The 26,543-nt window shown below is 42.6% G+C and overlaps 3 protein-coding genes and 1 non-coding gene across 9 annotated transcripts in view; 1 reads left to right on the top strand and 3 right to left on the bottom strand.

Annotated features, from left to right (window-relative positions):
* Positions 1 to 1,676, bottom strand: part of NPR1 (natriuretic peptide receptor 1) — a 28,382-nt gene extending 26,706 nt beyond the window's left edge. For 3 of the 6 annotated variants that reach the window (XM_072647031.1, XM_072647032.1, XM_072647033.1), the window contains exon 1: positions 409 to 1,675. In XM_072647031.1, coding sequence (XP_072503132.1) covers positions 409 to 1,114 — 706 coding nt within the window. In that variant the 5' untranslated portion in view covers positions 1,115 to 1,675. Of the gene's footprint in view, positions 1 to 408 lie in introns of all 6 variants that reach the window. The other 3 variants (XM_072647029.1, XM_072647030.1, XM_072647028.1) reach the window with 2 other exon arrangements.
* Positions 1,677 to 4,202: 2,526 nt separating this feature from the next.
* TRNAM-CAU (transfer RNA methionine (anticodon CAU)) lies at positions 4,203 to 4,274 on the bottom strand. Its single transcript has one exon. It is a non-coding gene; the product is annotated as a tRNA-Met (tRNA).
* Positions 4,275 to 4,531: 257 nt separating this feature from the next.
* ILF2 (interleukin enhancer binding factor 2) lies at positions 4,532 to 13,413 on the top strand. Its single transcript, XM_072647034.1, has 14 exons — positions 4,532 to 4,639; positions 5,877 to 5,936; positions 7,399 to 7,441; positions 7,905 to 8,009; positions 8,523 to 8,600; positions 9,152 to 9,254; positions 9,723 to 9,788; positions 10,087 to 10,203; positions 10,655 to 10,733; positions 10,989 to 11,076; positions 12,107 to 12,168; positions 12,258 to 12,372; positions 12,568 to 12,658; positions 12,839 to 13,413. The coding sequence occupies exons 1-14, from the start codon at positions 4,635 to 4,637 to the stop codon at positions 12,997 to 12,999; spliced, it is 1,173 nt and encodes a 390-aa protein (XP_072503135.1). The 5' UTR covers positions 4,532 to 4,634; the 3' UTR covers positions 13,000 to 13,413.
* A 288-nt stretch (positions 13,414 to 13,701) lies between these two features.
* On the bottom strand, positions 13,702 to 15,902 carry SNAPIN (SNAP associated protein). Its single transcript, XM_072647035.1, has 4 exons — positions 15,683 to 15,902; positions 15,366 to 15,412; positions 15,018 to 15,136; positions 13,702 to 14,371 (listed from the first exon to the last, which is right to left on the bottom strand). The coding sequence occupies exons 1-4, from the start codon at positions 15,823 to 15,825 to the stop codon at positions 14,270 to 14,272; spliced, it is 411 nt and encodes a 136-aa protein (XP_072503136.1). The 5' UTR covers positions 15,826 to 15,902; the 3' UTR covers positions 13,702 to 14,269.
* Positions 15,903 to 26,543: the final 10,641 nt, after the last annotated feature.

Here is a 26,543-nt window from a genome sequence, read left to right as displayed (position 1 = left end):
ATGAGGAAAAGAGGGAGAGGGAGACCATAGGTGTGAGATGGACAAACTCAAGGAAGGAAGTAGAAAAGAAGACAGAAGAAATAATTCACACAGAGGACAGGAAAGATGGGGAAATGGGAAAGCAGGGGAAGAATGAGGAGTGGAAAATGGGAGGAAGTAGGGAAGAAAGAGCCGGAGAAACAGGAGCAGAACAGAAAAAGCAAAGTAAGAAAGCGGGGTGAGGAGGGCGAAGAAGGGACAGGAGAAGGGCAGGAGCCAGTGGCGGCACACTCTGGTTGGGAGACGAAGGCCCGTCTGGGTCTGGAGCTTGAGGGATCCTGAGGGTGTAGGAGTGGTGAGGTACCGGTCAAAGCCGGCCTCCCTTTCCCGAAGGGGCTCCTCCCATGGGGTCTCAGAGTACCCCCTTACTTCTGCCCTTTTGTTGCACGTCGCGCAGAAGTGCGCTATAGAGCTCCAGGTCACCCTCGGCAAACTGCAGGTAGTCCACGGTAATGTTGAGTCGAGCCCGGAGCCGAACGTACAGCCCTTCGATGGCAAAGAAGCAGGGCCGGTCGTCCCCGACTGGGGGACGGTCGTTGTAGAGCAGGAGTGTGCGGCGCTCCCAGCCCAGCTGCTGGTGCAGCGTGGCCACGAAGTCCCCGATCTTGACATGGCTCGGACCGGTGCGGGTGGTCAGGGCGTACTCATCCTTGGAGCCGAAGCCCAGCGCGGACGCCCCGGCGGTCAGCATTGGCACGTTCCAGTGCGCGGTAAAGCGGCCCACAGGCGCGGCGGAATACACGCACCCTGGTCCCAGAAACGCAGCCGGGTGGTATTCCACTTTGAGGTCCACCGCAACCAAGGGTGCCCAGCTGTCGGAGCACACCCCTTGGGGGTTCTCGCTGCTGCCCAGCTGGTACACCGCGGTCCAGCCCGGCAGCAGGTCCGACCGTTCGTTCATCCTCTTCAATGCCATCTCCACGGCCGGTCCCACGCGTGACCACGACCACGGGTACGTGGTGTTGGTCACTGGTAGGACCACGGCCACTGTCAGGTTCTTCGCCTGGCACCCCCGGAGGACGAACTGGACGAGGAAGGGGAGGAGGACGCCCGAGGGGCACTTTGGGGCGCGCATTGCCTCAGCTGGAGAGAACAGGGCAGAGAGAGCGCCCAACCACGTCCCCTCCCCTCTCCACGCTACCTCTTCCCTCTCAGTGAAGCATCGAGTCCATCTCCGGGGAGCGGGGAAGGGAGACTCCTGGGCCCCGGGTGTCCCCTCAGTCTGGGTGAGAGACAAGAGGAATTCGAAGGGGTGAGAATGAGCAGAAGGGGCAGACAGTGCTAGCGTGCCAGGGAATGAGCGTGTCTCAGAGGGAGGTTGCAGGAGGGCAGGTGGGTGAGAGGGAGAGTGGAAGAGTGCGTGCGTGCGTGCGTGTGTGTGTGTGTGTGTGTGTGTGTCTATGCTAGTGAGAGAAGTGGGAGAGATAAGAAAGGAGGGGAAAAGGGAAGGAGGAGGGGTGTGAGTGTGCGCGCTCTTGTCTGTGATCTAAGGGTGCCACTGAGGGCAGAGGGGTTGTCCAGCCAAACTCTCCGTCTGCCTTAGGGGGACTGGGAAGGACCTGGAGCCCTCCCTTCTTCCCTCTCCGACTCAATGGCAAAAGAACCAATTCCTGATCTTTAACTCCTTCCTCTCCGGAATCTGGCTGCCTCTATCTTCCTACCTCCCCGCCTTCTTCGAAGTCCCTCTAACCACTCCTACTTCTGTCTCCCCTTCCTCCCTTGGGGATCTGGTACGGGTGAGAAAGCCTTTCTAGAGGACGGGAAGTTTGTTGAGGAGGTGTTTGTTGTGTGCATGTGCCTGTGTGCTCTAACAGCTGTGTCCTCTTCCTCCTTCCCTTCCTCTTATCTTTCCCCTTCCACCTTGTAACATCTGGTGAGAGAAGCATTTGCTTACTTGAGAATCTGCTAGAATAAAATTGGAGGCGGGGGGTGGGCTAGATTTATGGGAATGATGAGTTGGAGTATGGGAAAAGGGAAAGAGGGTGAGAATTGAGCTGGGAATCAGGAGTCCAGGCTCTCCATCTGTACGCGATTTCCCCTCCAGGACTGAGCCACGGAGATGCATCACATAATTTTAGATTGTAGAGCAGCAAGGGGCCTCAGAAGCCGTCAATTCCAACAGTTGAGGAAACTGAGCCCCAGAGACGTGAAAAGACTTGCCCAAGGAACAAAGTGAGAATTTTTAGGTCGCTCGGGTTCCTAGGCTGGAGGAGAGAGATGAAGACATAGCACCCAGGACTGATGGGCACAGATCCCGCAATGTGGGAGCTTTGGTGAAGACTATTCCACGAGGGGGTCTTTGGAGGTTTCCTCCCTTCTCCGGCTGATGAAGCAAAGCTTTGGATCCTATCCCAACTCCTAGAAGATATGGCCCGAGGGCTAGCGACCGCCCGTCGGGGTTTGGGAGCCTTTGGTGGAAGAGCGAGAAGGAGGCAGGGTGGGGTGTGGGGTGTGCGACGTGACTCAGGGACTGGAGGGAGCTCAGCCTGGACTACTCGATGCAGTCCCGACAACTGTGGAGTCATTCTGCCACCCAGTGGTCAGTAGTCATCTCTGATGTTGCCGGTTCCAGCCTGGCAGGTCATCAAGAACAAATTTCCCCCGAGGTGCCCCAGGCCAGCTTCCGTTAATCATCATCATCATCATCATCATCATCATCATCATCATCATCATCATCATCATCGTCATCGTCATCATCATCACCATCACCACCACATCAACCACAACAGTAGCAGTTCTATAACCCTTTAAAGGTTTGCAAAGAACTTCACAAATATTAGTTCATATTATCTCATTTGAGCCTTATAACCACCCTGAGAGGTGAATGCTATTATTATATCCATTTTACAGATGTGGGAACTGAGATGAAAAGAAGTGAAGGTCAGATTAATTATTAATTACCCGAGGCTAATAATGAGACAATTTCTCATTCCTTTCTTTCCCCCCCTCCACTCCCCAGTTTCCCATCTCCAGCAGCTTGCCGGGCACTTCCATCTGGATGTCCCATAGACATTTCAAAGTTGATCTATTCAAATCAGAACTCGTTTTCTTTCCCCTAAACCCTCTTTTCCTTATAACTTCCCTTTTTCTGTTAAGGGCATCACCCAGGTTCACAATCTTGACTCTCCACTTTCTCTTGCGTAATCAGTTTTGTAGATTTCATTAGCGTGTCTTTTGCCTGTCTCCTTCCGTCCACTCACATGGTTAGCTCCCTCATTTCCTCTCATCGGAACTATTTCAAGAGCTTCTTAACTGGTGTCTCTGCATGCAGGCAACCTCCCTCCTCCACAATCCGTCCTCCACACAGCTGCCAAATGGTTATTAGCCAAACCCAGTTGTGAAGAAACTTCAATGGCTCCCGTTACCTCTGAGATAAAACACCAACTTTTCTGCTTGTCGTTTAAGGCCTCTTACAAGCTGACTCCAACCCAGCTGGCCGGGCTTCTGAAGCTTTACTTTCCCTGTTGTCGCCCCCTCCCATCCAACAGCGTTATTTATTTGCTTTATAAATGTCACCTCAAGCTCTCTCCCTTTAAGGTTCAGTTAAGAGCTGCCTCGTCCAAGAAGCCATTCCTGAATGCCCCAGTTGTTATTCCTCCACTATTATTACTTTGCATTTGTTAAAGAATATTTGTATTTACTTATTTGTAAGTAAATTAAGTCTCTTACTAAATTAAGTCAAGTAAGTCTCCCCTCAATCCCCTCCCCCCCAAGTCTCCCACCTCGTAGAGTATAAGTTGTTGAGGTCAGGGACGGCTTCATTTTTGTTTTCATATCATATCCTCAACTAGTGCAGTGCTTGGCACGCAGTAGGTGCTTAATAAATGCTAGTTAAAATGAATTCTTTGCTCAGCCTATTCGACACCTTCGTTTATTCCTGTTGCTTCAGTTTCCCTTCGAATCTTCCATTTCTTCACAATTTGCCTTGAGATTCCACTTTTTTTCTGTTTAAATCCTGAAACTTCTGGGACTCAGTCTTCCCCCTTTTTTATCTCTGGTTTTCATTTTCCTCTGCTTCTAATTCTCATACTCACGCGTATTAAATTCGGGCAAACAACGTATGTTACAATTTATGTTTGAAATTATCCCTTTTCTTCTAGCAAAGTAGCGCTGGTTGAATAAGGTGAATGGAAAAATTTGTGGTTGGAATCGAAAAGTGTTGTTAGCAGAGGATGGTTTCGATCCATCGACCTCTGGGTTATGGGCCCAGCACGCTTCCGCTGCGCCACTCTGCTAGCTATCGCCAGCCTTGGCTAAATCCTATATAAAGAATGTAGAACTTGTCTGGCGTGTGCGTCAATACTACGTGAGCCTTTCCGCAGCGCCTCCTGTCGAACGTTCTACATACAAGTAGCTCCAGTCGCTGCTTTTCGTTAGGTCGCTTCTCATTGGCTGTTTTCCAGTACCGCAGGCTCTCCCAATGGCTGATAATTCTGTTCGACCGAGGAGACCAATGGGTGTGGATGACGGCATGACGCAGCAGCCAATAGTGACTGGTCTTATTGGAACGTGCCGGCAAGCGGCCTCTCCGGTTGTTGGCTTCTCAGAGGAAGGGGCGGTTGGCGGGGCCTCCATTGTTCAAGACTGTGGGAACCATGAGGTGAGGTGCCGCGGGGCTCCAGGGGAGACCTGGAGCGGGGGATGAGGACCAAGGCCGGAGGCAGTGAGGCCAGAGCACCAGGCAGCTGGAGGGACCGGGTGTCCAGGAGTTGGCTGAATCCCAAGATCCCTTAGGCCGAGTGGGGGAGGGATGACTCCAGTATTTTGTGGGAGGGGGTGGAGAAATCCAGGGGAGCTCCTACCTCATCTCGGGGGACAGGGAAGGCAGAGAGCCTGGAGTCCTTGCCTCCGGTGACACTTCTTACCTGGAAGCCTGTCCTGAGTTCTTCGCGTTCATTCTGTCTGTCTCTTCAAGTTACCTTGTACGGCAGTAATAGAAATTGAGATCTCATTTAAGCTAAATGTAAAAGAGTTGGGAATAAACCTACCATAACGCAGAATACTTACGTACAGATTCAGTTACAGCCTGCTCAGAGACAGAAAGCACAACTCAGATAGCTGGAGGGACATTCAGTGCTCATGGATGGGCCCTGCCAATGTAACAAAAATACGACCAAAGTGAATTTACAGATTTAATTCTGTACCAGTCAAGCTATCTGTGCCCCCATTCACTGTGAAGCGAATGTAAGTTCCTTGAGGGCCAGAGATGCCTCCATCCTCAGCACCTAGACCCGGAGCAGGGAAATTCTTGCACCCACGATTTCCTTTCTGTGGTAGGGAATTCCCAATAAGGCATTTCCCCTGCTAATGCAGGATGCCACCTATTAGTTTTAGAGTTGCCTAGGGCAGTGAAGAAGGTGAGTTCCATAGGCTACTGGGTTACCCAACCAGTATGTATCTCAGGCAGGACTTGGATCCAGGTCATTCTACCATCTTTATTTACTTAGGCTAGGTACCTCTGCATTAATAAATGTTTTTTGAGCAGTGTAATGCAGAATTATTACATATACCACCAGATGCTGGGGTTGTGTTGATCAAGTTTGTATAACTTTTCTCTTTTAATTTTCTCTTAATGCTGTCCGGGATAGGGGAAGCAGGAGGGATGTATTCAGTAATAAGCATGATGTAAAAACAAAAGATATCAATAAAAAAGATTTTTGAAAATAAATTCTTGTGGAGTTGAATGTTTGAGAGGTTGGGTAAGCAGTTCCCATTGAATTAAGTTGAATCGTAACAGGGGGAAAAAGAAACTGGGTGGGAAAAGGTTTGGATCAACCTATGGTGAGGATGTTATTGGTTTCTTCACTCTGTGTAACAACTGCTTGTCTTATTTATAGGGGTGATAGAGGCCGTGGTCGTGGAGGGCGCTTTGGCTCCAGGGGAGGACCAGGAGGAGGGTTAGTACCACCTTTGAGTGCCAGATGGGGTGTATGTCTTCCACCACCTGATTATTTTTTTAGTCCAAGGCCTCTTGCAATAGAGGATTTGGAGTGGGTAAATATTGCTTGCTTTTTATGAGGCCGTATTCTGGCTGAGACAGCTCTTCCCATGTGCTCTTTCTTGACATCTCATGTTTATCCCCTTTTCTGTACTCATTCAGATTGCCTCTATCCAGGTCCTTACCACATCTTCCCCAGATGATTTTAATAGCCTCATAATTGGTATCCCCACTTCTGGTCTCTTTACTTTGTCATCTGCAGCTTCCATATTGATATTCCTAATTTACAGATCTGACCATGTGACTCCCCTATCCAAAAATCTTTAATATCTCCATGTGCCGCTAGGATAAAATGCAAATTCTGCTTTGGTATTTAAAGCCCTCCACAATCTGGTTGTCTCTAGGCTTTCCTATCTTATTTCATAATACTCCTTTTTACTCTCTCCCTTTTCTACTCCAGTTAGCCTGCTAGCCATTCACTATATATAACACTTCATTTCCTGCCTCTGTGCCTTTGCACAGGTGGTTTCCTATGTCTGGAATGTTCTCTCTTTTTACCTCTACTTCTTAGAATCCCTAACTTCTTTCAGAGTTAAATTCAAGGGCTACTTTTTTGGGTCTTTCCTGATCCCTGTTTCTTCCTCTCTCTAGTTGTTAATATCTTCTCCCTTCTTTATATAATTTTTGATTTTACTTGAGTACATGTTGTCATTCTTTTCCCCAACTCCCCTTCTCTGGTGAGACTATAAGATATATGAAGGTGGGGATGGTTTAGCAAGTACCTACTATGGTATCTTGCACATGTGCTTAATATTTGCTGAATTGTTCCTTCAGTGAGTTGATTTTTGCTTCCATTCCCGCCATGCGGAGAGAGATAACCTCAGATGACTTTGCCACCAGTTTAGAGCAGTAGTTGTTTACAAAGGTCTCTGATAACTACAGAGATGTTAGCTCATTAACTACATTTGTATGATAATACATATCCTGGAAACTTCAAACTAATGTAGGTGGGTGGGTGTGAAGCTAGTATAAATTTTTAATATCTCCTACTAAGTCTTCACACAATGTTACCAATGCTCTGAGCATTTAATGTTTAATCTTATCACAATAAGGTTGTGTAGGTGGACAGTGCTAGATGCCACATAGAAATTAAGAATCTTAAGTTCTGTATTCCTAACACTTGCTCTTTATTTTTTAACAATCTGCAGAATTTGGTATTTATTCAAGTGTGGATATGATAACATGTCATGATAAAGGAATAGACTTAACTTTTACTGAGTAGCAAAAATGAATCTTTTTCTTATTTAAACCTTACTGATGCCTTCTTTACTTTACATATGCTTTCTTTTTGTAGTTGTATCAGAAAGTCTAGTCCTCCTGGTTAGGGGAAATGACTTTCTTTTCTTTCTTTTTTTTTTAAGGTTCAGGCCATTCGTGCCACACATTCCATTTGATTTCTATGTGGTGAGTTTGGTACTTTGATTGAACTTGGGTCTTCCACTTTTGCTATTATAATTGTAGGGGCAGGGCCATGGTCCTCTGATGTATAGTCACAAATTCATTTGAATAAATATGGTTTTTTGGGAAGGGTTTTGAGGTCCACTTTTATTTCTTTTCACACAGAAAGAGGCTATGCAGGGTGAGAAGATGTAACTTTGGTTGTTATTGGCAGAAATTCATGATACTGTCACTTTTGTTTTTGACTTTCTGGATACCTTAAGTTTTCTTTTCCTTGATAAGATGTCATGATATTTTGGAAGAGACAGTTGTTGACTTTGTATAAAATATTACTATAGAATTTTACTGCCTTTATGGCTTTTGTATGTCTGGTAGAATATAACTCCTCAGGATTTTTGTCGCGTATAGTTTGTATCTCTGTAGCAATTATTGTGATTCTTATTATCATTTCAACTCCTTTCTGGTTCAGTGTGAAATGGCATTTCCCCGAGTCAAACCTGCACCTGATGAAACCACTTTCAGTGAGGCATTGCTAAAGAGGAATCAGGACCTTGCTCCCAACTCTGCTGAACAGGTTTGTTCTATGGATATTCTCGATGTTTTCCCCTGATAGTTTACGATGAATAGCTGAAGATGGTGTTGGGAGTAGTTGCAGAGACTTACACTTGGTTGTTCCTCAACTTTCTCATTTTGGGTGGAAGAAGGTATTGAGAAGAAGTGAATTTGATTTTCCTGAAGCATAGGTCCAACTATATCTCTTCCCTACTCAGTAGTAACTCTGTTGCCTCTAGAATCAAATATAAGTTCTGTTTAGCCTTTAAAATACTTCAGAATGTGGCCCCAACCCATCTTATTTACCTTAATTGTACATTACTCTTTTTACACTCTATAGTCCAGCCAAACTGAAATTGCTATACCTTCTATAACAATTGAATCTTGATCCAGACCCCAAAGTAACAAGTTTTTATTAAGTCTTGATACCTGGTATTGTCACTCATAATGTTTAGTTCAGTTGTTCAGGTGCTGTTGACACCCTTTTGGTGATTTTTTTTAACCTTGGGCTTTTATATTTCATGTTAATTTTCAGGCATCCATCCTTTCTCTGGTAACAAAAATCAACAATGTGATTGACAACCTGATTGTGGCTCCAGGAACCTTTGAGGTGGTAAGTTTTTGTTGACTGAGTCTCAGGAGGAAGATAGCCTTACATCTGTAATAGTTTCCTTGGGCCTCTTTTCACTTTATAGCTAGTTTTTATATAGGGTTTTACATATGTTACTTCATTTGATCACAGCAATAATAGGTGATATTATTCCCTCTTTACAGATAAGGAAATTAAGGCCAAGATAGCTTAAAGTGATTTGCCCAGGTTCACATAGCTAGTAAATGTCTGAGGTAGGATTTAAGTCAGGTTTTCCTGATTTCAAGTCCTACACAATTCATTTATACCACCTAACTGCCTCTAAGGAAAATACAGTGGAATTTCTTTAATGTTCTTGGTGTTGATTACCATAGTTTTTATTTGTAATGTGGATGTGTTTTTTGCTTTTAAGATAGCATATCTTAATCTTGCTAATAGTAGGTTATGTAATACGTATAACATAATACTATGTAAAAAAAAAAAAAGACTGAAATTAGAACTTTTTTTCTCTCTATACTTTTGTGATTTCAACAGCTTTTTTCTGTTGATGTTAACTCCTCTCCCCTTTTCAACAGCAAATTGAAGAGGTCCGGCAAGTAGGATCTTACAAGAAAGGGACGATGACCACAGGGCATAATGTGGCTGATCTGGTAGTGATCCTGAAAATCCTGCCAACATGTGGGTGACAAGCTTTCTTGGTCCTGGGAGCCAGCTCGGGCTGGGTTTGAGGCATTGGGGGTTTAAGGTCCAAATTGCCAGGAGAGATAATTTGAGGAAAGAGAGAGACCTGGGGAGGTGGAGGGGGAAAAAGGAAGTTGTGATTAATTTGGAGATAGATTTAGGGTATCAGAAATGTTGTAAAGTTACTAACTGAAAAAAAAGAGCTTGGACGTAAAAATGATAATGGAATTTGGGAAATGTAATTGTGTATGGATGGGGGATGAAGGCTGGAATGTTTTGAGCTGTGAATTTATTGCTTTTCTTTTCAGGACTAGAATTTTCTGCAATGTTAGATAATTCTTGCAATATTACAAAGATAAATCCTTGTTTTCTAGGCATGGTACATAAGTAGAGTGCTAGGTGATCTGTAGAAATAACAGGTAGTGGTATTAGAGGGGTATTTATTTTCTACTTTCTTTTGTCTAGTGGAAGCTGTTGCAGCCTTGGGGAACAAAGTGGTAGAAAGTCTTAGAGCACAGGATCCTGCAGAAGGTTTGGCTTTATTATATAATATATATTGAATTCTTATTGGTGCTGAGTACTGTATGGAATGCATGTACGGATCATTCAGATTGGGCAAACAAAACCATCAGTAAGGGATGGCTGTTTCTCAGAGGCTGTGAAAATTGATTCCCTGGCCCAACCAACTTTAAGCTCTTTGTTCTAAGTTCTTGTTCTGAACTCTACCACAGAATTACTTGAAAAGATGATTTTTTTTTCCATCCCCAGGCTCCTCTCCTCCAATACCTTGCCCATGTGATAGACTGTTTCATTTGTTTTGTTTCTTCAGTTTTGACTATGCTGACCAATGAAACTGGCTTTGAAATCAGTTCTGCTGATGCCACAGTGAAGATTCTCATTACAACAGTGCCACCTAATCTTCGAAAGCTGGACCCAGAACTACATTGTAAGTCAAGCTCCTCCTTGGCCAGGGAATTTTGTGACCTAGAAGCATTGGGTACAAGTGAGCTTGCTGTTTGCTGTTCAGCATGCTCAATACTATGTTCTCTTTAATTGGTGTTTGACTCATCCTGTGACTGAAGAAGTCACTAGATTTCTTACATGACTTGTAAATCCTGAATAAGTATACCTACCCCCTGGGGAGATTTTAGAAGTGAGAATTTCTATGAGAGTGGTTTGAAGGCTGAATAGGAAAAGTAATAAAGTAAATTTGTGGAAAACTTTATACTTTAGAGTGTACAGTAGCCATCTTGCTCCCAAGGTTGAGAAATCAAGGTGTGAGCACTGAGATGCCTTTTTTTTTTCCCAGTGACTTAAGTTTTGTGACAGTGAATTAGGTTGCTTACAGGACAGTGTTTATTTAAGATGTCAGCCTGATATTTCTTTTTCTTTTCCAGTGGACATCAAGGTTCTGCAGAGTGCTTTGGCGGCCATTCGGCATGCTCGTTGGTTTGAAGAGAATGCTTCTCAGTCTACGTAAGTCACCCAGTCAATGAGGTCACCTCAATTCTTTTGTCATTTCTGTATCAGCAGTGACACAGGGGATGGTAGAGATCCCTCACATTGACTCATTTTCTCCCCAGTTCTTCTCTAGGCATTTGTCATTTTTACTTTATGCAACATAAGAAAAATGAGACTTGTAGTTAACTTCCTTAAATCTTGTATCTAGCATTTAAAAGGTTAGGGTCCAATTTATTGGCCCTTCTGACCTGGGGTTCTTTTCCCCCTTAGGGTGAAAGTTCTCATCCGTCTACTGAAGGACTTGAGGATTCGGTTCCCTGGCTTTGAACCTCTCACTCCTTGGATCCTTGACCTTTTGGTAGGTGAAGGAAGGGGCAACTAGGTTTTCAAATTTATACACACTTGTTAGGAGTGATGAGATTAGAGTTGGGAAGATCAGAATGTGACTACTACTTCATATATTATGTGACCTTTGTCAAGTTACTCCACTCTCTTAACCAGTTTCCTCATTTGTAAGATGGTGATAATAACAGTACCTACCTTATAGGGTTGTTGTTAGGATCAAATGTGATCATGTATGTATGAATATAAAGCATTTTTTGCAACTTTAAGGATTATATAAATGGTAGGTATTTATCATGTGCAAAGTGCTATGCTAGTACACTGTGGGGAAAGCATAGCTTTTAGATAAGACACACCTTCCTCCAGAGAGCTTAGCATCTATAGAACATGACACCACCTCAGAGAAGTACAGTACAGGAGGGCTCTGAAGTAGGTATTCATTCTAGACCAGGGTGGGTGCATCTGAGAGAAGAGAGGTGGCAGGCTCTAGAGGGGAGCTTTAAAAAATGTTAAGGATGTATTCTAGGCATCGAGAACTGCAGCCTAAGCAAAATGAAAGAGCGAGCACGGTGTGTTCAGGGGCAGAGTGATCATGGGTGGCTAGTCTAGAAAGCATGGAGGGAAGTAACATGAGAGAAGACTAGAGGTAGAGTTGCCAGATGGTGTAATGTGGGATGCCCATGCCAAGGAGTCTGAACTTGACTCAGAAGGGACTAGGGAACAACAAAAGTGATGGCTGAAGTTCTGTGTATTTATTGAGACTAGTAACTTTGAAAGCCATCAGATTCTGAAAAAACGAGTTGAGATTTAAGTCAGAGAGTGGAGAAGTAAATTAAAATTATGATCCATTATTGATATTATTGTGGACAAAAGAGGCATAAATAATCCTTGCCTTCAGGGCATAACTCCTAGTAAAATACATTTGAGAAAGATTCTTTCTACTCATGATTTGTCTCCCATATTGCACTATGATGATTTTAGATTAAAGGTAAATTTATCGGTTTGGTTCTCCAGGTCTTTCCTATTAAGTGTTTTGTCTTTTCCAGGGCCACTATGCTGTGATGAACAACCCTACCAGACAACCATTGGCCCTCAATGTGGCTTACAGGTACAGAGTTTGCTCTTAGGAGCTATTCTGATTTCCTTAGAGTGATGACCTATCTTTGCTGACTCTTAACACCTTCCCTTATGTCCTAGGCGATGCCTTCAGATTCTGGCTGCTGGGTTGTTTCTTCCTGGTTCAGTAGGGATTACTGACCCCTGTGAAAGTGGTAACTTCCGAGTACACACAGTCATGACCCTGGAACAACAGGTGATGAAAATGATAGAGAATTACTTGGAACCTTAGCCTTCCTCCCAGTCCCAAGTTAAATTTCCTTTACTAATTTGGGGGCCAGTGTTGAAGTACACTCCAACTGTGGCTTTAATAGTAAGCCCCTCATCCTGTTCTGAATGGTGTGAGTTTGGCAGGCATCTTCTGACTGATCTTCATTTTTGTTCCATTCAGGACATGGTATGCTATACAGCTCAGACGTTAGTTCGGATCTTGTCACATGGAGGATATAGGAAGATCCTTGGCCAGGAGGGTGATGCCAGTTGTGAGTGTCTATTAGAGCTAAGTACTTCTTAATGAATCTGGATGGCAGATAGGCTTTTGTACTAATGAGGAGACATCTAGATTTAATTGCCACTGTTACATGGCATTATCTCACTCACAACAAAGCATTCCCCCACTTGGCTGCCTGAAGTCCTTTTAATTCCATCTCTTTTCCTTTTAGATCTTGCCTCAGAAATGTCTACCTGGGATGGGGTAATAGTGACACCTTCTGAAAAGGCTTATGAAAAGCCTCCAGAAAAGAAGGAAGGTGAGGAAGAAGAGGAGAATGCAGAGGAGCCACCTCAAGGAGAAGAAGAAGAGAGCATGGAGACTCAAGAGTGATCCCTTCTGGTTCTTTCTTGGCTGCCAAAGGCAACAGGCATCCTTTGTGGAGCCTGGGTAGTGGCATGTGTGAGAGTGAGGGGATCATGGGAAGAAAAAATAAGGCTGCCAACCCTCTGGAAGCTGTGGAGAAAGAGGCATTGTCTTGTAGGTGATTTGATGCTCCTTTGACTCAGCTACAGGAATCTCACGTTTGTGGCCTGTGCCACAAAGGGAAGGTATCAGCCTTCTTGCGCTTTGTTCTTTCATAGATTTACACATAACCCTAATCGTTCCACAGAACAACCAACTCTGGAAACCCTACTAAGACCAAACCAAAACCTTCCAGAATTTTTTTTGTTGAAATTATTGTGAACTGTTAGTGTCTTAAAGTTTTTTTTTTATTTAGAAACTATTAAAAGTGTTTCCTTCTAAGGTTCTTTTCTTTTCCTTCCTGCAGCTAACAGTGTTGGAATTTCTCTCTTTACTTGGTTTTGATGTTTGCTTTATAAGCCTCTTGCCAAATTATGGCTTGAGGAAAGAAATCATTCTAATCGATTATAACATTCCCCTCTTCTCTTCAGTCCTCCCCCTCCATGCAAGTGCACGTGCAAGTCATGACTGAGAATCTGACTCCAGAAGGAGAAGCACATAAAATTAATATCTTCAAAAGCTTGAAAATCTAGTATCCACCTACATCCTGGAATTACCCTAAATACAGGATTACAGCATTAATACTCTGACATTTATTGAATTGTACAGTTAATAGAAATGCTGCTGTGGCAGCTAAAAGCTAGTGCAATCAATAGAAGGATGGATGGGCAAGGCCTCCTCACCAAGATCCTTCCCCCTCAAATCTTCAGTGCAAGCATAGGAAAAAGTAGAAGTCACTATGAGGGAAGCTGTCCAGGGACAAGCAACTTAGCACCTAGCAGGAACAGTGCCACCCAGGGTCAGGAGTTCAGGGTGCTGGGTGGATCTGGAGTCTGCAGCTTTCCCCTTTACATAAGCCTGCATAATTTATAAACAGCGCTTTAAAAACAAGAATACTTACGAACTGATTCTCCTGGAACTTTTCCAAACCTGAATCTAGTCAAGGGGCTACTTTGGGGGTTCCAATCGAAACTGGTTAATCTAGCTCCAAGTGCTCAGAACGCAAATGACAAAGCAGCTGTTTAAATACTCCTTTTGCTTCCAGGTTGGTACAGATTCCGTGTCTTCGAGAGTCACAGTTGAAGTCTAAAGTTGAAGCAAGGCAGGTAGAGAGCAGGACTCATGGTTCTTAGAAGAATTATTTGCTTGGGGAACCAGAAGGGTAGCCCCCTGACTCTAGCATGGCTCGTCGACGAACTGTCTCCTTGGCAACACTGTGGTTCAACCGTCTCAACCGTTCCTAAAAGAAGGAGAAAGTTGAGTTCTGGCAGCAGGATAAGGACGTAGTTGTTCAAATCTTTTCCCTAAAACCTCTTTGTATTGCCTCCTTGTTCACAAGGTCAAGCACTGGGAACAATAACCTCCAACCTTTTTGGAGATGACCTGTGTTTTAATTTCTGATCCCTAACTCCCTATAACAGCTATGATTTGTAGTGGATAGAGGGCTGATGGCTGACCTTGCTATCAGAAAGACCTAGGTTCAATGCTCATCACATACATTAGCTAGATGACCACAGATAATTCCCAGGTAATTCTCTCAGATTATAAATTACAAGTGAAGTGCTGATCTATATTTGTGGAGGAATTTTGTTCATACCATAGAGTTTTCTATGCTGATGATGAATTAACAGATGTAAGAACAGATATCCGAACCAAAGTGTTTTTGGAGTCAGCAGGCCTTGGTTTGAGTCCTAACAAGGCACCCAGTTCCCTTATCTGTAAAATGAGGGGTTTTTTCCCCCAACTTTTAAATAGTAACTGCTTTTGTACACCTTTTATTACTTTGGAAAGCTGCCGTGTTTTATATAGCTGGAGGTGATGTAACCCTAGGATGTTGCAAAATCACGATGGAAAATCTTGACATGGGTGTCCTGGGATTCTCATACCTGAGCATTCTGTAAGATGTTGTTAACCAAGACCACCCGTCTCCTGGCATTGAGGAGCTTCTTCACGTAGGGGTCCAAGTCCAAGGCCACCTTCTGGTCTTCGTTGATTCTGCAGAGTTCTGAAGGGCAAAAAGGGTGAGGAGGGCGCAGCCCATAAGGGACTCTCAACGGAAGTGGCTATGTTCCCCCAGGGGCTCGAGCACTAGAACTGGTTCTAACTGGGGCGTGGGCCAAGGAGCCGTCAGTCTCGAGAGCCAGAAGAGGGGCACGGGAAATCCGGGCCCCAGGACGTATAGGGGACTGAAAAGAAGGAGAAGGCCTCTCAGGCCGGCGGCGCCCGTCACTCACCGGTGGCCAAGTTGTCAATCTGTTCCCGCAGCTCCACCTGACTCTCCCTACGAAGGGGGACAAAGGCCGTTCGGTCAGTTCCCGACCGCTAGCCCAGCGCCCCGGGCCCTGGTCTGGGCAGACTGGGGCCGAGCTGCAGGCGATCTCGCCTCTGCTCCCGCGCCAACCCTTCGCGCCCCTGCCCCTGAGGCCCCAGTCCGGCCTTCAGCCCTCGGGGCCCCCGGCCGCCCCCCGGGTCCAGCGCCTAGCTTCAGCCGGCCCGACAGACCCGCCCCCTTCCCACGCCCCCGAGAAATCAAACCCCGCCCCGCTCGCACCGAACCGCGTGCACGTGCGAGTCCAGCTGCTGTACGGCGGGCCGCAGGAACTCCAGCAGCCCTTCCGCGAAAAGATCCCGGCCGGAGGGCCCGGCCACCGGCGTACCGGCCCCCGACACCGCGGCGGAGCTAGCCCCGGCCATCTCCTGCGCTCAGCGAGACCGGAACCCCTCGCGAGGGCCGCCGGGAACCGACCACATCCCTCCGAAAGACGTCGGCCACGAGGGGGCGTCTGGGAGGCGCCGTCTTCTCCATGGGCGCTGTTGCTTCTGGGAAATGTAGTCTCTGAGTTTTAGAGGGGAGGGGGCAAGACGGGACAAGACGGGACAACAAGCAGTGGAGACCCGGTTTTCACCAAGGCACACGGGGGGTGTAATTCGTTTGCTTTATAGGATTTTCAAGTCTGTTTTTATTTTTGTTCTTATGTCTTGTTTTTACATCCATCTGTATTTTCCCTATAACAAAGAATAAAAAGAGAAAAAAAAGTTCAGCAAAATTAACCATTATATGGGGAAAAAAATATGATATGTAGTTTTTCACAACCATAGTCCTCGCACCCCCCGCCCCTCCCGCACCCCCCGCACCCCCTGCAAAGAAGCAGAGTTGGGGACTGGGGAGAGCAGTTCCGTCTTCTTGCATTTGTTCTTTGGGTCTAAGTTCGGTCATTTCCCAGGCTTCGTTGTGATTGTTTTGTTGGGCTTTTCTTTTACGTGGTCCTGCTCCGTCTTGTTTCCTGGTTCTGCTTTATTTCCCTTCACTTCACGCAGGAGCTTGAAGGTCCTGTAGACTAGAGGGAGGATTCTCTAAGGACGGTTTCCTTCGGTAAACCAGATCTCAGCCCATCAAGAGTATTTATTAAGCACGTACGATGTGCCAGGCGTCGTGCTGGACGCTGGAAGTGATGCAAAGACAAGAAACGCAATCCTTGACTTCAGGGGGAGGAAACCCGGGGAAACAACGCGAACGTAGAACCAGAACAGGCATACCTCCTTCTGCAGCTGGGTGTAAGTGACTTACCCAAGGTCACACAGGTGCGCGTCAAGTCTCCGAGATCACATTTGAACTCTGGTCCTCCTACTCCAGGCCAGTGGGCTATTCACTGAGCCACCTAAACTGCCCGTTTTTCCAACAGTGTGCGGTCACATTGTGTCTCTAAGTCATAGTTTGGTAATTCTAGCAATATATAACACTTTTTGGTTATCATCTCATCTTTGATACTGTATGGGATCTGGATGTTACAATTGTAATTGTTTGGGCGCTTCGAGAGCAGTGCTCTATAAATGCGTGTTCAGACTGCACCACGCACTGGCTTCTTCCCCATGTCTCTTCTCCTTGGCCTCACTATTCTCTGAGATACAAAAATACCAGAGTATAAATAAAATAAAGCAGCTTCAGTGTTTTTTGAAAGAATTTCTGCTATTGGTAAAATGCTATCAACCAGCACTACATGCTACAGAGAAATCTTTTGGGAAAGAGTCAGTCGATGCAACAAACTTAATTGTCTTGTTTTAAGGAATTGCCACAGTCACCCCAACCTTCAGCAACCAGCACCCCTAATCAGCCAGCAGACATCAACAGGAAGACAAAAGATCTTTCACCAGCAAAAAGATTACCACTCTCTGAAGGCTCAGATGGTGTTTAGTATTTTTTAAGCAATGAAGTATTTTTTAATTAAAGTATTCACATTGGTTTTTTAGCCATCATACCACTGCACACTTAATAGACTACAGTATAGTGTAAACTTTTGTATGCACAAGTCTTCTGGAAGCAAACTGAAATATCTCTGGAGTAGCCTATACTTACAAAATAAGTTACAAAGTAAATCAGGGAATTGCTAGCAGCAGGGAGAAATCAGAAAAGATTTCAGCAGAGTAATTTTAAAGAAAATGAGATTCTAAGAGGCAGAGGGGAGGTAGAAGTGCATTCTCCGGGAAAAGGAGGTTCAAAGACTGGGAAGAGAAATGGAATGTTGGGTGTGAATAACCATAAGAAGACTTTTTTGGCTGAACCACATCGTGTGGTAAGAGAAATAATGTTTAATAGGGTTGTAAAGGTAGGTGTGCTAGTAGCAGTACCCTAACCACCACCCCCATGCAAGCTAGGTTAGTTTGTCCTAAAAGCACTGAAACCATCCTGGACACTTAATTGGCTCAGGTAACTTAAAGGCTCAAGCTGTTGACAGCACTTTCTGGTTGCCCTAGTACAAAATTGCCAGGAGGAGCTCCAGGCTTCCTGTGATTCTTGGCTGGCAGACCCCCTTGAGCAAACTGAAAGGGAGGAGGACTTTACTCAGATGAATCAACTTGGAGATGTTCTCCTTGTTGAATATGGCTTTCCTGCAATGTCTAAGGAAAGCTTTTGTTAACTGTTGAATGATCTGAGTGTTCCATATCATTTCAAGCATTGCCTCCTGTAGCCTCATAAACTTGTTTGTCAAAAGGGCAGCAGATGTTTTCCCCCTCTTAATTACTGTAAAAGATTTTGGCCTACCCTTCCCTCCCCTAATTATAATAACTTCCGTCAAAATCATTCTTAACCCAGGCCTAGGCCCATCCCAGGCCTACCTCTTTTTGCTTCTAGGACTTTACAGGGAGCACTGCTTTGCTGTGATCCAGCCCCAAACCACCTGTGACCTCCGATTTTGCATCAGCCCTAATCCATCCTGCTGTCATCTGGACTATTAGATTTAGAGTCTTGCCAAGGTATCCTGTTTCAGCCCTGATTCCAAGCTTCTATCTTTACCCCAGGTCCTTCTGCAGTGTTCCACTAGCCATTTCCGGAGCAGATCCATGGCTCCTGCCTCCTCTCCTCTGGAAATATACCTTCAGCTACTCCTGCCTGCTGTGAGGTGAACTTTCTGTACCTCATAGGTATCATTGGCACCATCACCTGCCACAAGGTTGGACATAGAGAAAGGGCCCACATTTCATCAGTCTTCTTCCATATACTTCTCTTGAGTTATTGATAGTTTGCCTGAGTTCATCTTCAATGGTTAGCATGCTCTGATGGTATCCTACTCTCCCAATTCTAGTGATACTGAACCTCCTGGCTGTTGTTCTATAAACCCCAATCCATTCCCTCCACTCCCATCCGGACCACCTCCATTCTACCTTTTCTGCTGTGCTCTCTAGAATGCTTACTCCAGCCATACTTAAGAAACTTTCTTTCATGGAATACTGTTGTTCTATAAAGAAATGAAGAGCAGGAAGATTTCAGAAACACCTGGAAAGACTTGCATGAACTGATTCTGAGTGAAGTGAACAGAACCAGGAGAACATTGAACACAGTAACAGCCACATTGCTCAATAACTGACCTTGATAGACTTAGCTCTTCACAGCAATGCAAAGATCTAAGACAGCTCCAAAAGAGTCAAGATGGAAAATGCTATCCATATCCAGAAAAAGAGCTATAGAGCCTGAATGCAGATAGAAGCATACTATTTTCTCTTTTTTTTTGTGTGTGATTTTCCTCTTTTGTTCTGATTCTTCTTTCACAAACATGACTAATATGAAAATATGTTTAATATGATTTTACATGTATAGCCTATATCAAATTACATGCCGTCTTGGGAAGTGGTAAGGGGGGGAAATTTAGAATTCAAAATCTTGTAAAAGTGAATGCTGAAAACTAAAAATTAATTAATTAAAAAAAAGAAATTTACTTTCATCTTAAACCTTTTCCTTTCTCATCTTCTGGCATTCACTAAGACCTGACACCTTTATGATGACATGGCATCCCTGGCCACCATATCCAGTGACAGTTGTATTTTTTCTAATATCACCCCAACTACTTGTGGTGGGGGGTGTTGCTCCCTGTTGCCACTTTCAGACTCTCTACCACCATCATTCACTAAACTCTTCTCTTTGCTTTGAAGTTCATACAATCTATATTTACCATCTTATTGAGATTCTGGTAGCTGTTGTCCACCAACCCCCAGGACACTCCCCTTTATTCCTCAGTGAGTTCAATGCCTGGTTTTTCATTGTTCTCTCCTGCCCAACTCCTGGCCTCCTACTAGGGGATTTGACTTATATATTCCCTCAAATATCTTAACTTCTTAGTTCCTTAATTTACTCATTCCCTATGACCTCATCACATACCATTCGTATGTCTTCCACCATTGTTTCCTCCTTTACCGCAGTTTCACCTTGGCTACTGTAAAAGATCTTGCTGTCACCCACAACAATTCTGCTTCTTTGTGAGCTCTGAAATTCCTTCATCTGATCATAATCTTCTATCATTACATCTTTCCCTGTGCCTTATGTCCTCTAACCTTATTTTATATCCTCACTATAACCTCCAATCCCTCCACCTCTTAGTTCTTTCCCAGGCCATCAACCCAGCACTGACTATGCTCTGTTTCCTTCCCCATCTGGACTCCCTGTTAAACCAATTCAATTCTATACTCTTCTCTACTCTAGAGTCATTTAAGCCCTCATCCTTGATCAATGTTGCCAAGCTCCACTTCTGGGCTCCTCTGCTTTCTCTCCAATTCTTAGGAATGAATTAGAATGAAGCTGAGGAAAATCAAGGAACCATGCTGACTGGGTTCACTACAAATTAGTTACATTTCTCTAATCCAATCACTATCCCACTCACCATAAATGGTTTTTCCAAGCCTTTTCAACACTTTCTCTGACCTCCTACATCTATCCCTCTCCCAATCTTCTCAACTGAGAATTTCGCTTCAAATTTCACTTAAAAAAAAAATTGAGACCGTTCATCAAGAGCTCCCTCTTTTACTTTTCTTCTCTTCATACATCATTCAGATAACTTCTACTACTCTCTCCCCCTTTACCCCAGTTTCATATGAAAAGCAGACCAAGCTAAATCCTTCTACATATACAAGTGATTGAATACTATCCAATGATTATCCCTTCCGTCATGATAATCTTCAGCCTCTCTCTCTCTATTGGCTGCTTCTGTGATGCCTATAAGCATACCTTAAAAAACCTTCAGTTGAATTTTCCATCCCTGCTAGCTATCTTTATACACATCTCTTCTTTTTCATAGCTAAACTCTTTGTGAAAGCTGTCTATAATTACTCTAGCTTCCAGCAGAACCATCTGAGTGAATCTGAATCTCCAAGATCACCAATGCTCTCTTAATTGCAAAATCTAATGATTTTTTTCTTCTTTTTTTAAAAAATTAATTTATTAATTTTTAGTTTTCAACATTTTCTTCCACAAGATTTTGAGTTTTAAATTTTCTCCCCCTTTCTCTCCTCCCTCCCCCCAAAAATGGTATGCAATCTGATATAGGCTCTACTTATACATTCATATTAAACACATTTTCATATTAGTCTTGTTGTAAAGAAGAATTAGAATTAATGGGAAGAACCATGAGAAAAAAGAAACAAAGCAACAAAATAAAAGGAGAGCAAATAGTATGCTTCCATCTACATTCAGACTCCGAAATTCTTTCTCTGAGTGTGGGAAGCATTTTCCATCATGAGTCCTTTAGAGTTGTCTTAGATCTTTGCATTGCCGGAAGAGTTAAGTCTATCAAAGTCAGTCATCGACCAATGTAGCTGTTACTGTGTACAGTGTTCTCCTGGTTCTGCTCATTTCACTCAGCATCAGTTCATATAAGTTTTCCCAGGTTTTTCTGAAATCATCCTGCTTGTCATTTCTTATGGCACAATAGTATTCCATTACATTCATATACCATAACTTGTTTAGCTATTCCCCAATTGATGGACATCCCCTCAATTTCCAATTCTTTTCTACCACAAAAAGAACTCCTATAAATATTTTTGTACATGTGGGTCTTTTCCCATTTGTATGATCTCTTTGGAGTACAATCCTTGAAGTGGTCTTGGTAGGTCAAAGGGTATGCAAATTTTTATAACCTTTTCTGCATAGTTCCAAATTACTCTCTAGAGTAGTTGGATCAGTTTACAACTCTACAACAGTGCATTAGTGTTCCACTTTTCCCACATCTCCAACATTTATCATTTTCCTATTTTGTCATGTTAGCCAATCTGGTAGATGTGATGTGGTACCTGAGAATTGTTTTGATATGCATTTCTCTAATCAGTGGTGATTTAGAACATTTTGCGTATGACTACAGATAGCTTTAATTTCTTCCTCAGAAAACTGCCTGTTCATTTAGGTAATGACTTGTATTCTTATACATTTGACTCAGTTTCCTATGTATTTTAGAAATGAGGCCTTTATTAGAGATACTGGCTGTAAAAATTGTTTCTCAGCTTTCTGCTTCCCTTCTAATCTTGGTTGCATAGGCTTTGTTTGTGCAAAAACTTTTCAATTTAATGTAATCAAAATGATCCATTTTGCATTTCATAATGTTTTCTGTCATAAATTCTTCCCTCCTCCATAGATTTGACAGGTAAACTATTCTTTGCACTTCTAGTTTGTTTACAGTATCAGTCTTTATATCTAAATCATATAAAATAATAAAATCATAAAAATATGATATATAGTATATGTATTATATATAATGTATATTATATATAGCATAATATATAAAAAATAAAAAATTCATAAAAAATAAATCGCTTTATCTTGGTATAGGGTGTAAGATATTGGTCTATGTAATGATCTTTGTTCAATCTTCATCCTTCTTGACTTCTCTGAAGTCTTTGACACTCTCAATCACTCCCTTCTCCTTAATCTTTTCTCTCCAGGTTTTTGTGACAATTCTCTCTCCTGGTTTTATTCCTCCCTGTCTCATCTCAATATTCTTTGCTGGCTCATAATCCAGGTAGTACCTGTTAAAACATGGGTGTCTGCCAAAGTTCTGTTTGGACCCTCTTCTCTTCTTCCTCTGCCTTATGTTACTTGATGATTTCATCAGCTCCCATGCATTCCATGATCTTTTCTATGCCACCACTTCTCAACTCTATTTATCCAGACTTTACCTCTCTCCTGACATGCATTTTTATATTTTCAGCTACCTGTTGGACATCTAAAACTGGACATCCAGTAGACATCTTAAACTCAGCATGTCCAAAACTGAAATCATTATCTTTCCCCTCTTCCTTACTTCCCTATTACTCTCAAGGATACCACCATTGTCCATCACCCAGTCTCCCAATCTAGTGTTATCTTCATCTCTTCACTGTTACCTTACCCCCCATATCCAATCTGTTGATAAATTTTGTTTATTCTACCTTCATAACATCTCTAACATATGCCCCTTCTCTTCTCTGTCATTGTCACTAACCTGGGGCTGGCCTTCATCACCTCATGTCTGGACTATTGCAACAAACTCCTGGTGGATCTGCCTGCCGCAAGTCTCTTCCCATTCCATTCAGTAGTCAAAGTGAAAGTGATCTTCCTAAAGCACAGATTTGATCATATCATTCCCTTCCCCTTTCCCCAACCTACTCAATAAACTCCAGTGGTTTCCTATTACCTCCAGGATTAAATATGATATCTTTCATTTGGCTTTTCAAATTTTTTTTTTATAATTTACCTCCCTACCTTTCCAGTCTTCTTTTTAAAAATTAAATTTTATTTTTTAATAAGTAAAAATCTACCATCTCTCCTGCCCAACTGAGAAAAAAAAAGAAAACAAAAATGTTACAAATATGTGTAGGCAAAGAAAATATTTTTCAGCATTACCATATTCTTTATGTGTGTATAAGAATACACATGGACATATTGTATATAATTCTGTACTCTGAATACTTCATCTCTCTTATAAGGAAGTAAGTAATATGTTTCATCCCTTAATTTATTTTCCTTATTTCCTCCACTTCCCCCTTCCTTTCTCCCCTTTCTCTGTTGAGTGAAATATGTTTCTATACCCAACTTTCTCTCTCTCTCTCTCTCTCTCTCTCTCTCTCTCTCTCTCTCTCTCTCTCTCTCTCTCAGTGTGGTCTTCCCTTCTTTAACCTGTCCAGATGAGAGTGAGGTTCAAATGTCCCCCATTTCTCCTTCCTTCTTGTTTTACTTTTACTTTCATATCTTGATTATATGAGATAATTTTCCCTTACTTTCTTCTCTCTCTTTACCTCTAGTGTATTCCTTTTCCCCTCCTTTTCTATCCTTTTTAAAAGATCATCAAGACATAACAGAATCACTCTTAAACTGTCTGTTTCATTAGACAAAGAGTATCCTCCCTCTTTGATCCCTGATAATGATAGAATTAAGAGGGGACACATATATTATCTGCTAATATCAGAAGGTAAACATTTTAGCCTTGTTTAGTACTTTATGACTTTTTGATCATGTTTATCATTTTATTCTTCTCTTGATTTCTGTGTTTGCATTTCAAAATTTCTATGCAGCTCTGGTCTTTTCATTAGTATTCTGTTTTTTGTTAAGGGTGCATTTTTCCTTCTGTAGGATTATATTCAGTTTTGCTGGGCAAGCTATTCTAGGTTATAAGTCTATATTATTTTTTTTTTTTGGAGGGGAGGAAGGCAAGGAGTTTGGGATTAAGTGACTTGCCCAAGGTCACACAGCTAGTTAGTGTCAAATGTCTGAGACTGGATTTGAATTTCAGTCCTCCTGACTCCTGGGCCAGTACTCTATTCACTGTGCCACTTAGTTGCCCCAAGTCTATATTCTTGACCTTCTGAAATTTTATACTCCAAGCTCTCTGCTCTTTTATAGTGGTGACTGCTAAGTTGTATGTGATCCTGATTGTGGTTCAATTTTTGAATTTTTTCTTTTTGGCTGCTTGCAGTATATATATATATATTGGACCTAGAAACTCTGGATTTTCAGTATAATGTTCTTGGGAGTTTTTATTTTGAGATTTCTTTAAGGAGATGGCTGGTAGATTCTTTATATTTACAATTTGCTACTTGAAAATTTTTAAGAGATATGAACAGTTTTATGATTTCCTAAAATGTGACATCTAGGATTGTTTTTTATTGTGGCTTTTACACTGTTCAATGATTTTTAAATTATTTCTTCTCAATTTTTCTAGGTCATTTATTTTGTGCACTGTTCCTTACTCTAGAACACCATTGCTCCTAGATGCAGGTCTCCTCCTCAGTTCACCCTGGATCTGTGATCCAGAACAGTGAGTGACCGAGTTGCCAGTTGGTACTTGTTCCTATATGTTACACAAATATAGGCCCACTATCTCTTCTTACCTTGGTGCACAGACTTATTTTGTACTGGAATGCTCTGCCTCCTTGGTATGTTCTTGGTAAGACCTCACCCTTATGTCCGGAGCTCCCTATGCCAACTTGAGCTGGAAAAATGACGCATTGTGATCTTTTCTTGGGTTTCCTGATCGAAATTTTTTCTGGTGCATTTTCTAGATCTGTTTGGAGGCTTTGGTGGGGGTGGGGAGAGGGAGTGGAGTTTACTCTATTTTTTTCCTGTTACTTCCCTTTTCACTCTTCTTACACTTTACCCTCTTCCACATATTCTATGATGCAGTGACACTGGTCTCCTTGCTGTTCCCTACACAAGACATTCCATTTCTTTGCCTTTCCACTGACTATCTACTATGACAGGAATTTTTTTCTCATCATCTGTGCCTTCTGTCTTCCCTGGCTTTCTCCAAGTCCCGGTTAAAGTCCCATCTTCTGTTAGAAGCCTTTTCCCTTCATTTAGTGGTATGCTAGTAAATTCTTTAACAACCAGATCTCCCCCACCCTCAAATAGTATGTGACATACTTTTATTTTAAGCTGCATTATTAACATTTTCTCCGTCACTTTCTTCACTCTAAACAATCAATAAAACAATAAATCAAACCCTGATTAATATTGTTTTTCAATTTCCCAAGGGTAAATGATCACACTGAAAATCTAGTCATCTACTATTCAGCTGGTTAGAACAGGCTCCAGAATACTCTTGCTTCTCAATGTTAGTGCCTCCCCTTGAGATTACCTCTAATTTATACTTCATACGTCTTGTATGGACATAGTTTTTTGGTATGTTTTCTCTCCCATTAGAATGTGACCTCTTTGAGGACATTGATTGTTTTTCTGTTTTGCCCTTTTTTTTCATCTTAAATATTCCCAATGTCTGGCACATAGTAAATGCTTAATAAATGCTTTTTGACTAGATTTGATTTGATTCCAGATTTTTATTAATGTAAAAAACTTAAAAGATTGCCTGTCCTAAAATAATAAGAGCCTCCCAATGCCACTGACTTTCTATCATTAAATTAATTATCAGAGCCAGTCCACCATAGATTTTTTCCTTAGACTGGGCACTGATATCTGAGGCCATTGAAAGTTACAAACCAATTATGAATAAGGCAAGAATTGTTCATGAGCTAGGCTTGTTGGCTTTGGTCCATTAGCCATTGAAAATCTTTAAGAACTCTTGGAAGAGTAAAAAATCTCCCTAATAAGGTCTGATATCAGATGTAGAACTTTTTCACTACAAGAACAGGAACAATCCAGACTCAAATCACGTGACTACCAAAGATATCCTTCAATCCTTACATGGATACAGGTACTTGTAGTAGTTTGGAGAAGGTGGACATAGAATGGGAATAAACCTGAAAGGCCTAGAATATTGTGTCTTTCATTTGAAAGTATCCAACCGGGCTGACAGCAGCCTTTCCATTCTGAGTATTTGCCATCCATCTTAGTTCCAGTTGATTATAATTCATCTTATAGCCTTTAATAAATATTACCAAAGTATTGTGAGCTTCTCATTGAGTTTTGCTTTTTCCTTTTAATGGCTTGTGAATAACAATTACCACACAATTATTCCCTGAGAAAGCATTTACTGCTAAATGTTGGAGAATGAATGTGTGGGAGAGCCTGATCATCAGCCTTGATTCCAAACCTTGGAATTAACCTTATGACCCCTGAACACCAAAGCAAGATACTGATGACCTAATTCAGTGGACTATAGCTATAACTATAAAATAGGATTATAGCTATTATAAAAATTCTAGAGGCTATTATTAAAAGG

Source organism: Notamacropus eugenii, chromosome 2 (assembly GCF_028372415.1).
Source record: "Notamacropus eugenii isolate mMacEug1 chromosome 2, mMacEug1.pri_v2, whole genome shotgun sequence".
NCBI classification, from domain to species: domain Eukaryota; kingdom Metazoa; phylum Chordata; class Mammalia; order Diprotodontia; family Macropodidae; genus Notamacropus; species Notamacropus eugenii.
The sequence above is the reverse complement of the archived record's forward strand: the minus strand, read 5'-3'. Positions and strand labels throughout refer to the sequence as shown.